At 44.4% G+C, this 12,848-nt stretch overlaps 1 protein-coding gene across 5 annotated transcripts in view; it reads left to right on the forward strand.

The window, feature by feature from the left end:
* Positions 1 to 12,848, forward strand: part of NR2C2 (nuclear receptor subfamily 2 group C member 2) — a 113,674-nt gene that overhangs the window by 80,592 nt on the left and 20,234 nt on the right. For all 5 annotated transcript variants that reach the window (XR_006517805.2, XM_044755134.2, XM_044755135.2 and 2 more), the window contains 5 exons: positions 5,599 to 5,799; positions 8,158 to 8,260; positions 10,500 to 10,679; positions 11,656 to 11,803; positions 12,562 to 12,655. Coding sequence is in view for 4 of the 5 variants with exons in the window: in XM_044755134.2 (XP_044611069.1) it covers positions 5,599 to 5,799; positions 8,158 to 8,260; positions 10,500 to 10,679; positions 11,656 to 11,803; positions 12,562 to 12,655 (726 nt within the window). In the remaining variant the exon portion in view is untranslated. The remainder of the gene's footprint in view (positions 1 to 5,598; positions 5,800 to 8,157; positions 8,261 to 10,499; positions 10,680 to 11,655; positions 11,804 to 12,561; positions 12,656 to 12,848) is intronic.

Here is a 12,848-nt window from a genome sequence, read left to right on the forward strand (position 1 = left end):
CCCTTCTCCCTCCAGCATGCATTTCACAGTGATCCTCTTCTTTCCAGATCCAGACCTACCACCTTCACCTCTCACCTGGGCTGCTGCAGTGGCATCCTAACAGTTCTTCAGCTTCCACATTTTTTGTTCTATGTATTTTCCATTCCAGCATCCAAGAAGATCTGCTTAAAATGTAAACCACTTCCCATCATTCCTTCTCTTAAAACCCTGAATGTATTTGGGAAACACCATTTTATGTTATTCAGGAAGGAAAGCTGTGTCAAATATTTTATCTACCTAAACTTTGTAGGGATTCAGTTAGTGGGGCTAAATGGAGATGTTCCTTTGATCATCTATGAGCAATACTTACTATTCATGAGTTAAAATTTATATTTACGTAAAAGATTTGTTTACCTTTTTGCATAGGTCAAAAAAACTTTTAAACAGATTTTCTTTACCTTTTATATTTTTAATTTAATCACCGCTGCTCTTATCCTTTGTTAATGCTCTAGTATACCCTGACCTGTCAAATTTTATGTATATAAAAAATATATATGTATGTAGTATATATTATACATTATTATATATATATAATAGTATAAGATAGGTATAAAATGGTATAAGAAACCTGAAGACCTGGTTTTGGAGGGAAAAACCTCTTGCATGGCTCCCTTAGAGCCACTCGGAATGAAATCCAGACTCCCAGCAGGGCCAGCCTACCTCCCTCTCTAGGCTCCTAGGCCACTCTTCTGTGGGCCTGAGATCAGTTTAAAAGTTCCTTCCTCTTAGGGCTTTCCATGTGCCAGAACATTTCCCGTTGCTTAGAACGCACTTTTCCCTAAACCTTTATGTGGCTCCCTTCTCCTCAGCCTTGAACCTTGTTTTAAATGCTACCTCGTCACCAAGGCCTTCCCTGACCTCTCTTTCTAAAGTTGGTACCTGTATTATTCCCTCTTACCCCGACCTGATGTTTTCCCTCATGACGTCTGTCATAAAGTTAAATTGTTTACTGGTTGGTCTGTTTACTTGGGGTTTTTTTGCCAGTCTTTTCCACTAAACTAAAAGCTTCATGAGAGCAGGAACCATCTCCATAATGCCTGTAATCTAGCAAAGCTCCTGGCACAGAGTAAGTATTTGAGGAGTGAGTGAGCCATAGTAGAAAGTCCTGATTTTCTCAGTGGGAGAGATTTGATGAGATAAAAAGGATATAAGACTTCCCAAGTGAGGAGAGAAGTATGTGAGAGCTTAGAGGGAGGAAATACTTTTTTCAAGGTCCTGTTAACATTCTGGGCAGTGTACCAGGTGCTTTCACACACATCATATCGTTTCACTTTCCTAGTAATCCCTTTTTATAGATAATGTAAACAGAGGCTCAGAAAGCTCATATAACTGTTCCATATTGACACCTTTGGGAAGCAGGAGAGCAAGCATTCCATTCACGATGCTAGCTGCAAAGCCCTATGTCAGGATCACAAACACAGGTGTTTACAGGACCAGGTGGCAATGAGGAGGTGGGTACAGTGGGGATTGGGGTGAACCAGATAGTCTGTGCTCCATCTAAAGGGGCAGCCACACCTAGCCAGCCCATGCCATAGGGAAACTTAGGCCCAGAATGGCCAGAGCTTCCAGTTTGTCAAGAGAACTGTAAATCTGATTTTTGTAGGAAATAAGATTCTATTTTTAGATGTTGGTAACCAGTTTTTAAAAATTTTAAGCTTTGGGAAATCAAACAAAAATTATCCAATGGCTGGTTTTTGCCCTCAGGTTGTTTTGCCCTCCGGTTGTTTGTTTACAGGCTCTTCTTCACAACAGAAATGATGAACCCAGCCTGGCTGGAGTCGAGAATGAGTAACATGGAGGGGAATGGCACTGTGCCAGGTCACATCCAGGTCTGCCTTTTGGGTGGAACTTAGAGAGGGACCTTGGGAAAGTAGAGTACAATTAGCTCTGCTATAATGTGACATATACGTTCCAAAAAATTCCCACACTATACAGACTTACACAATGAAAACCACAGGGCTTATGGGAAAAAATGGGGTTAGTGGTACAAGATTCAAAAACTGTCAGTGACACATTAAAAAATGGATGTGAATTTAATAAGAACTTCAGTCTCCATATGTTAAATGGTTAAGAAATACTTAATGACTACAATAAATATGGTACTTTACCTTGAAAGAGACCTGAAGCTTGCTTGTGGGGTGGGGTGGAGGATTGCAGCTCGTCACTTATTGGGAGTGGTGCACAGAGGGTGATCTGAAATCAGAGGCAAAGCTGTGACACCAAGTGCCGTGAGCTAGATATTCCCACCCAGCTCACTTTACCTGGGCATCATTTTGTGTTTACATAGTGTTTCTATGGAAGAAATCATGTATAAGCACAAGAGTCACATTTTGCTCAAATTATACCCTAATATATCAATCACATTGGAACAAATGCACCTTTTCAAAACAAGCATTATAGGGTACTCACTGTGTAGCCAGGCTATAGAGGGCCTTAAAAGTCACAGGGAAAATAAGACATCGCTTATATTAGTACCCTCCCCCCAGTTTATTATTGTTTACAAGCAGGGAGTATGACTTTGTTCCAAGTAAAGAAATTAGTTTGCCTCTTGTGTTAGTTTCCTACGGCTGCCATAAAAAGTGCCACAAACTTAGTGGCTTAAAACAACAGAAATTTATTCTCTAATAGTCCTGGAGGCCAGAAACCCAAACTCAAGGTGTTAGGTGTTGGCAGGGCCACGTTGTCTCGTAACTTCTAGGGAAGCATCCTTCCTTGCCCCTTCCTAGCTTCTGTAGTTGTCAGCAATTCTTGGCCTTCCTTGCTTGTGGCTGTATCCTCCAATCTCTGCCTCTGTTGTCACATGGCCTTATATGGGCACCAGTCTGTCTTTAGGGCCCACCCTAATCCAGTATGGCCTCATCTTAACTTGATTACATCTGCAAAGGCTCTATTTCCAAATAAGGTCACATCACAGGTCCTAGGGGTTAGGACTTAACCATCTTTCTTTAGGGAGAAACATTCTACCTACAGAACTCCTCCACAGGAGACTTCAGTGTTCATGCGTCTGGATACATCGTCTCGATTTGATGTTTCGGTCTCATTTAACAGGAGTCTACCTGATGGTGTCTGCTAGCAAGTTCTTTGTTTGCTTGATGGTCACCCTGGGGTTCCAATGGAGTATTTGGGGGATTCTTTTTTTCTGCTTACCTTTTAGTTTTTTTGTGGAAGCGATCTCTGTAAAGGGAAAATGGAGATATCTTGGGAGGGAAAGGCAGACAAAAAGAAATGTTTGTAACTAATTCGTTGAACTTGTGTGAGCCTAAATCTTTGGGCAAAGAAAGAAAAGAATAATCTGGGCTTTGGGATATGTTATATATAGCTACCAAGAGCAGCTATCCCTGTCTAGACCCAGTCACTCCTACCTCCCATCCCCTGCCCCCGTCCCATACCTGCCATGCCTCAACCAAGTGGAATAGGGAATAACATAAAAGGAAGTGACGTGGCAATTACTGTGTGTGCTCAGGTGCAGCACACATCATCTCTGAACACACTGAGGGCAAAGGACTTACTAGCTGTGCCTTGGTTGTAGTCAGTCATTGAAGACCCCTCTCAATCACATGACTATTTCATTTAACAGGGAAAAGAGTTTAGGAAGGAAATAAGAATTGATACACATGAAAAGGAAGTCAAACATTTGACTCAGATCTCAAGGTTATGAGGGCCTTTCGAAGGCCATTTTGCTTATTACCTCCTGAGGCTGGAGTCCCTTCTGTGGCAACTGAAAGAAGTGTGTATCAAGCAGTGTGTCTACAGTCTTTCAGCTGAGCCTTGAGTAGGAAAGTTTTTAAAAAGAGAATCCTTTTTACAAGGTTTTCTATCTCGTGTTTTTCTGTTCCAGGGGACTCTGGGTGCGCCACAGGTTGTAACAATGAAAGGCACTTCCTTTTCTTCTCTGCAAATCTGTTCTTCATCCTTAAAGATCTTTGACCCTTCAGTTGGAAATGATGATTTACTGGGATTCGTGCTCAGTCATTAGCTAAAGATTTGTTCTTGTATCTTCTGTCCCTGTCTGCTGCTCTTTCTGTTCTTGCGTTTGCTGTGCCCTCACCTTGCAGCACACTTTGCCACATCTTTGCACGATTTCCTCTTTTGCTTCTTTCAGGTCTTTGCTCAACTTCACTCCCTCAGAGAGGTGTTTCTTCCTCAAGTTGCCCTCCTGCCTCCTTCCCCATGTGATGCTCTGTTTGTTTACCCTGCTTTTTAGTTTTCTCCTTGACACTTACTACTGACTGGTGTTCTGTAATATTGGTGTTCATGGTCTGTTTCCCCCACTAAGTTAGCTCCATGCAGTAGGACCTTTCTTGTGCTCAAACCCCTATCCCTAGGACCAGAACAGTGCTGGACACATAGTAGACGCTCAGTAAACATGTTATGTGTTAAGTGATTGAATCTTTTCTTGACTATGTCATTTTCTTTTGAGCCAACCAGTATTGTCTGGTTTTCTGTATTGGACAGTTGGCAAAGCTGTTGTGTTAAACTCTGTGTGAGTTTGCTGTCTGAACCTTGGAATTCCATGTCACAAAGCAGCATCTATCAAGAGGTGGCACGGATGCCAGACCTGCCCCTAAATATACTATAGGGAACTGAGTTCCAGCAGAGACAAAGCACATCTCCTCTTGCACAAGGCCTAGCCACAACAGCCCCGAGAGTCTGTTTGGTGTCCTTAGAGAGAAGATAGACAGTGCTAGTGTCCTTAGAGAGAAGATAGACAGTGCTCTAAGCTGGGTACTTGGCCTGGAAGAGAGGTAGGACAGGGACTAGAACAGCTTCAGAGAATTTCATGAGTGAGAATAAGAGATTTTAATTGTGGCTCATGCAGTAAGGCAGGGAATCTAGGAAGAGGTAGGCTCTGACAGCTGTAGCTCCCAAAAGGTTGGAGCCCCTGGAGGAATCAGAGTCAGGACCTCTCCACAGTCAGCACCCACGGCCTTCAATGCATTCTGCAGTCTTCTATCAAACTTAGCTCTTCATGTGCCCAGCCCTCTGCTGGCCCTGGGGATACAGCCCTAAATCAGGTATTGTCTCTATCCTTAAAGACCTCTGAGTCAGGGAGTGGGAGTTGTGAAGTATATGTCAGCAGGGGACTCCCTGTATTCTGTCACCCCAGGCAAGATGATTTACAGGCCCTTCCTTTGGAAATAGCCCTACTTTAAAGCACTCATTCCCAGGTTTTTGAATTTTGTTGATCAGTAGCATTTCAAAAAAGTTAGTTTTTGCCCACATTTTTTATCATGCCAGGGCAAGGATATTGTTTTTTTAAGTTAAACCTATCATCTATTATTTATTATTGTCTGCATTTCATAAAAGAAAGGGCATTTTAATTCTAAAAATAGTAGGAAAGATGTCATCCTAGAATAAAAGTAGCGTTACGAAAATTGGTGTCTGAAAAGTTCACTGTTGTGTTTTATTTTTCTCATTTCACCACGGACTGGTGAAACTTCATCTTGGACCAGCATTCACTCCAGGACGGCATTGGGCAGTCACCGCTTTGAGCACCACCTGCAAGTGCACGGGTCGCACAATGCTCCGTGAGAGCAGCCTCCATGTTGTGTCTTGTAGATTGTGACAGACCAGCAGACAGGACAGAAGATCCAGATAGTTACCGCAGTGGACGCCTCTGGATCCCCCAAGCAGCAGTTCATCCTCACCAGCCCAGATGGAGCTGGAACTGGGAAGGTGATCCTGGCTTCCCCGGAGACATCCAGTGCCAAACAGCTCATATTCACCACCTCGGACAACCTTGTCCCTGGCAGGATCCAGGTAAGGCCTGGAGACAGGCATTTATTTCAGCGCTTCTGCTACTGAAATTGTTCCTGACTCTTACCTCTGCCTTGGAGGTCAAATCTATCCCTGAAGGTCCTTTGGGCAACTGCAAACATGGCAGATTGCTCCTTTGGCTAAAGTTAAAAACCAGCAAGTGAGTGGCAGGGTCTGAAGGTGGCCAACTGCAGTGCTCAGATGGGGTGAAAGTTAAACCAGATAGAATCAGGGGCCCACAGGAGACTGGCATGGGCAAGCTGGCACTGAGGCCGCTGGAGATTTTTCTTAACAAAGGCCACATGGTGGCAGCCCTTGGCCCATATGTTAGGGACATCACCTAGGGCTGACCACAGCCAGATGAGGACCACCTTGTTTCTAACTCTTACCTTGGCCTTGTCCAGATGCTCAGGCCCAGTTCAGCTCCTCATACTGTCCTTACTTGCTCCTGTGAAATGCTGCCTATAGTTCCTATCAGTTCTTATCTCTCCCTTTGCCCTGGTTCTCCCTACGCTGGCAGGGTGGGATGGGGTCAGGGGTGGGTACAGGAAGAAAAGAAAAGGTTTGAAGGAAAGGAGGGTTATTGGGAAGCACTGAATTTCCAAGCCCAACACTTAGAGGAACAGAGACTTGAGGCCAGTGTCCCACAGTGGCCAAGCATGGAGCACATTTAGTGAGGGTCAAGTTGAAATCCATGTTTTTGTTTTGTTTTTAATTTTTAAGTTTTTAAAAATGTGTGGTAAAATATAACATAAAACTTACCATCTTAGTATTTTTTAGGAGTCCAGTTCAGAGGCATTTAGTATATTCACATTGTTGTGCAACTACCACCACCATCCCTCCGCAGAACTTTTTTTTTTTTTTTTTTTTTTTAAAGATTTTATTATTTCCTTTTTCTCCCCAAAGCCCCCCGGTACATAGTTGTATATTCTTCGTTGTGGGTCCTTCTAGTTGTGGCATGTGGGACGCCGCCTCAGCGTGGTCCGATGAGCAGTGCCATGTCCGCGCCCAGGATTCGAACCAACGAAACACTGGGCCGCCTGCTGCGGAGCGCGCGAACTTAACCACTCGGCCACGGGGCCAGCCCCCCTCCGCAGAACTTTTTCATCTTCCCAAACTGAAACTCTGTGCCCATTGAACACTAACTGCCCATTTCCTCTCACCCTGCAGCCCCAGCAAGCACCATTCTACTTTCTGTCTCTGTGACTTTGACTTTTCTAGGTACCTCATATAAGTGAATCACATGGTATTTGTCCTTTTGTGACTGGCTTATTTCACTAAATGTAATATCCTCAAGTTCATCCATGTAGTAGCATGTGGCACTGTTTCCCTCCTTTTTAAGACTGAATAATATTCCACTGTTTATAGAGACCATACTTGGTTTATCCATTCATCTGTTGATGGACGCTTAGGTTGCTTCTGCCTTTTGGCTACTGTGAATAATGCTGCTAAGAATCTGTGTCGTGAGGGACTTTCTACTATGGAGAAAATTAAGGAAGGAAGGCATTTTTTTTCTTGTGACAGAGCTGTGTTCAGAACTGTACTTTTGAGCCACTCATAGTGCAGTTAGTCAGTGCTGCTCGTCTTTCCTTCCCCAGAGCACGTTCTGATCCTCAGAGATCAGAGTTCCTCCCTGCTTACTTGGACTGCTCCTTGTTGGAGAAAGGATGGCTGTTGATTTTGTTAAACGTTTTACAAAACGTCATTTTACATAATGATTTCTGTATATTTTCCCTCGATACATGAGTCATTTTAAGGCTCATATTTGGTACTTTATTTAATAACAGCTATTTTTTACTTTCTCATATTGATATCAGTTACGGTATTCTTCCAATTGAGTAGCACTGTTTGGTTGCCAGAAAGTCACCTACGAATGAAGGAAAAATAGTAGGTTTTAGAAGTCACCTATTTTAGTCCTTCCACTCCAGCTGCCTCAGTGAGAGACTTAGTTATTTAATTAATAAAGCTGGATTATTTTTCTGCCAAATATACCTCTCTGTATGCTTTCAAGCTGTTTCCTGGGAATAGAGAGGCAGCCGGAAAGACCTCCAGTATCTTCTTCTTAGAGGATCTATGTGTGATTCCCCCCATGGTCCCTGATTGTGGGTGGTTGTGGTAGCCAAATAGGAGAGTAGATCCATGAAAACCAGTGCCTGGCCCTGGACAAACCCCCCTGCTGGAGGGACAGGCCAGATGAGCAGCAGGGCCCTTCTTGGTATCAGATTAAGTTGTGGGTTGGAATTTTCCCAGTCCTGCCCAGAGTTCTGCTTAGAAACCCAGGATTAGGAATTTGCTGTTAAACATTACTTTGCTTAGCAATCTGGTTTTTAATCAGCACCCTACTTGTTTCCTGATTCTTAGATCGTCACAGACTCTGCTTCTGTGGAGCGTTTGCTGGGGAAGGCCGACGTCCAGCGGCCCCAGGTGGTAGAGTACTGTGTGGTCTGTGGTGACAAAGCCTCTGGTAAGTAACCCTAGGTCTTAACTGGCTGTGCATCTTGGACCAACGTTGTGAAACAAATGAGAGGATTGCGGGGTTAATGGGGAGAGAACATTTTCTGTAGGTTTACAGGTTTCAAAACTTGAACTCCACTTTTCTTATTGGGATTGTTTTTGTTTGATATAAACAAGCAAACCAGTTTATCAGATTATTAGAATCAAAAGGAAAAGTCAAACTACTTGTGTGATTTGTAAGTACTGGTTGAGTGTCAAATATTTACGTGCTACTAAGGGAGTAATAATTTCTTTAATCTAGTTAATATTTGCACTGTGCTTTGCTGTCTGTTCCCCCTTCGTCCTAACTGTAACTGTCTCTGTCTTCCCCTCACTATAACCTAGTGTGATAAACTGCTGTGATGGAGGAGGGAGCACATGCGTTTTTGGCTGGAGTCCCAGAGTCAGGAAAGGCCCCCCAAAGGCAGTCACGTCTGTGAGCCTTGAAGGTTGAGTGTGTGCATGTCGGATAAAGCAGAAGGGCATTCCAGCTGGTGGAGCCAGGGTCCAGAGAGTTCAGTGTCCATACCCATGGTGTGTTTGGGGAAGAGCTCCATGGTTAGGATGTGGGTACAAGGAGACTAGAGAAGATGTCTGGCCCAAAAGTTCAGACTTTGGCCTGCTGACACTGGGGAGCCATAGAAGGTAAGTGTGGCAGGCTGGGAGGAATGGAGAAGTATTTGATAAAGGCACAGTTCTAGTGATGCTAGGGGCACAGACCTGAGTTCTTTGATGGCTGCACGGTTCCACTTTGTTCTGTGATTACTAAATTCACAGGAACTTTGGACACTTTGTGGTCCTGGTTTTTTTAAAAAAAGGAGGCTGGACCAAGCCTCTTAGGAAGACAGCCTCCAGGTAAGCATCTACAAAAGGTTGGAAGCTCCAGTCCCCCTCCCAGCTCATGACACTGTTTGCTTTGCCAGGATGCCCTGCCCTTGCTCCCACCCCTTGTCCTGGTAAACCCAGCCCATCCCACTCTTCTCTGAAGCCCTCGCCTGCCCCCGTCTGCAGGGGTCAGTGCTGCCTCTATCCTCATTGCCTTTTTGTACAGCCCTCTCTGCGCATTTGTTGTGTTCTCTTATAATTGAGTCTAAGGCTTGCCTTCCCCCCCCCCAGAATGTGCTCTTTGAGGTAGATGAAGAACCATGGCTGACCCCCTCCATCTCTATATACCCATCTTCCTGCTCAGCAAGGAGAGGCACTCTGCAAACTTCTAAACAAATGACTGAAGCATGAACATAACAGAGAGGCCACAGAATCTACTTGCCTTCCTCATTTGTCAGTCCCCTTCTTAGAGGAATGGCCTTGTCACAGGCTTACAGTGCCATTGTTTCCAGACAGTAGAGGTCACTCTTAGGGCCAGAGAGCCCAAGGACATAAGGACTTACCCCACAAGGAAGGAAAATGATGTCTACACAGTAATTTTAGCACAACTATTCTTAAAGGCACAAAATTAAGACCCTCCAAGTGCACATGCTAGAGCTTAGGACAACGAGATGCTCTATAGCTGCTGTAAATAGTGATCCTGTGAAATGTGTTCTCTCAGCAACGTAGCTAAGACATTGGGTTACATAAGAGCAAACCACGAAAACATCCATGGTCAGTCCCAGCTGGGAACAAATGAGATGTAATGCATGTGGAAGCAGTTTGTGAACTAGGAAGAGTAAACTGAGGCAGGGAGCTCTTTTTAATGTCATTAGTAATTAGAAGTTAGAGACACGAAACAAGATTAGAAAAAAGAGCTGTGTTTAATAAATGTATTTCTAGGACTGTGTTTCCAAAATGATCTGAGTACCTAACCCACGTGAGCCACATGGCAACCTTCCTTCACCTTGGGCCTACGCAGTCAGTTCCCAAGCTTCTTCCTCTGACCATTCTGCTTCCCCCAGAGTAGGTCTAGGGCCCAGGATATGACTCACACAGAGAGAATAAATGCAGGAGTGAGACCCTGTCTGCTAAAACAGCACGTTTGCTACCTGTTGCTCTTGGCAGGACAGAGGCGCTGAGTAGCTTCACAGTCCTAAAGGTTGTACGGAAATTATGTGAAGGACCTGGGTGCCATGCCTGATGCCCAGGCCTGTGATTGTCCCCTGGCTCCCAGCATCTGACACTGCACACCAGTCACTTTGAAAGATTTGTCTTAAAAACAGGGCTTGTGACAGATCACCTCTTCTCTTGGTGAACTGCTCATGCACTCTTTCTCCTTTCAGGCCGTCACTATGGGGCTGTCAGTTGTGAAGGTTGCAAAGGTTTCTTCAAAAGGAGCGTAAGGAAAAATTTGACCTATAGCTGTCGGAGCAACCAAGACTGCATCATCAATAAACACCACCGGAACCGCTGTCAATTTTGCCGGCTGAAAAAATGCTTAGAGATGGGCATGAAAATGGAATGTGAGTAACAGTATTAAAAAACCACGTGAGTTAACAAGAAGGGAGGAAGTGAGCGAGAATCTATTAAATAAGGTTTCAGTACCTGCCTTTAAAATACTTTAAGAAAAAATTATCCACTCTGGCTCATTTTGGTTTTCCTTCTGGATCAGATAAGATGATGCAGTGCTGACGCTGCTGGGGTTGGTCAGTTCCCATGGGGCATGTGGAAACCGACTCCAGATAAATGGGGAGGCAGCACAGTGGAGTGGAGTGAGCAGAGGCTTTGGAGTAAAGCTAATACCAAATAAAACTCCAGCTTTGCCACTTAGGAGCTACGAGGCCTGGGGAAGACATGCAGCGTCCTTCAGCCACAGGGTCCTCATCCGTGCAGTAGAACTCCTTACATTACTTACATTACTGGGTCTGGGTTCAACCTTTCTCTCTTTTAAAAAGGTCTTTATTTTCTTCAGTTGTTTGTGGCATCTATACCTGATCTTATATCAGAGTGTTGAGGGGAGAGGTTGCTAGGGTGATACAAAATTGACACCCATTAAACAATCGGCAAAAGCCGTGCAGGCTTGAGTTGGACATTTGTATGGTTCCTCTACAATATGTGGCTTTTGAAAAGCTCTCTGTTCGGGACCCATTTGAAGACGGATGTTTCTCGTCCTGTTAGCACCAAGAAGTGGAAACTCAGAGGGCTCAGTGTGCGCCTTCCACAAGGCCATGCAAATGCCGTGCTGCAGTCTCTTAGCAGGCAGCGCCCACTGTCTTGAGGTCTTTTTCAGCCTTTAGATTTGACATGACATTGTTTAGCTTTGGACCTTTCTCTGAAAAGTTCACTGTGAAAATTGAGCTAGACATATCTAGCACCAGAGCATATCATCCCTACAGTCATAGACTTAGTAAAGAAGACCCCTTGCTTTACTATGAAGGATGTGGTTTTTATTGATTTGAATCTTTCCTCTAAACATGAATCTTTATGTTGTGATTTAAGCTGTACAAAGTGAACGGAAGCCTTTTGATGTACAACGGGAGAAACCAAGCAATTGTGCTGCTTCAACTGAGAAAATTTATATCCGGAAGGACCTGAGAAGTCCTCTGATAGCCACTCCCACGTTTGTGGCAGATAAAGATGGAGCAAGGTCAGTTCCTGTTTTGACCAAGGGCAACACTGTGGTCAGCCTCTTGGGCTGATCAGAGGAGGCATGCTCTTCCTTGGAAAGGGGGCTTCTGTAGCTCCCCACCCACCGACCACAACCTTCAGCCTTGTCTTGCTCATCCCACCCTTTTTCGAGCTGCTGCAGACACACCTTTGGATAGGTCTGAGGATGGCTGATTTAAGATGAGTCAGAATTTCTCCTATCTCAGGGGCTCAGATTATGTCCTGTAGTTTAAACATTATTCATACAGGTAAACCGTGTTCTGTAATTCAAGATTAGGGCTTCTTTGCAGTATAGACAAAGGGCTTAAATCCCAGGTGTGGTCTCAGATAGTGCCACAAGTTAATTTATGCATTCTTTTTAATGTAATCTATTGAACTTAATTTTAAAGGAACAGAATGAGGGAAAACAAGAAATCCAAAATGTATCATAGATAGAACTGGAGTTCTAAAGATCAAGTTAACTTTATTCGGCGGAGTGGCCATAGTCAGTGGGTCAGTGTCAAAGCCCTGGATGATGTGCATCTGTGTGTCAACCTGTCTCAGGCTGTAGCCCTGGCTTTGTGCAAATCTCGTTGCGGAGAGAAGGGGGGTATTCAGTCACTCGGTGACTGAGTCTAGTTAGAGCTTTTCTGCTGCTCAAACAGCTTTTCAAATGTGGAAGGGATGGAGAAATGCAGCATGATCATACTGTGCATCAAATGTTGGAAGCTACTCTGGGTTTCTTTATGTCTTAAATAGACAAACAGGTCTTCTTGATCCAGGGATGCTTGTGAACATCCAGCAGCCTTTGATACGTGAGGATGGTACGGTTCTCCTGGCCACGGACTCCAAGGTGATGTTCTTTACCTATGCCTTCTCCATCTTTATGTTGCAGTGCAGACTGCTTCTCTAAATGTGTGCGCCCACCTTCTTCCTGGTCGTCAGAGACCACATTGAAAGCGTGGCCTTCTCATTGTGACACAGCCACCTGTGATTTATTTTAGGGATGCTGATGGCTTTTCAGAAACTCAGGGCTAGCTGGTCAT

Source organism: Equus asinus, chromosome 21 (assembly GCF_041296235.1).
Source record: "Equus asinus isolate D_3611 breed Donkey chromosome 21, EquAss-T2T_v2, whole genome shotgun sequence".
Classification (NCBI taxonomy): domain Eukaryota; kingdom Metazoa; phylum Chordata; class Mammalia; order Perissodactyla; family Equidae; genus Equus; species Equus asinus.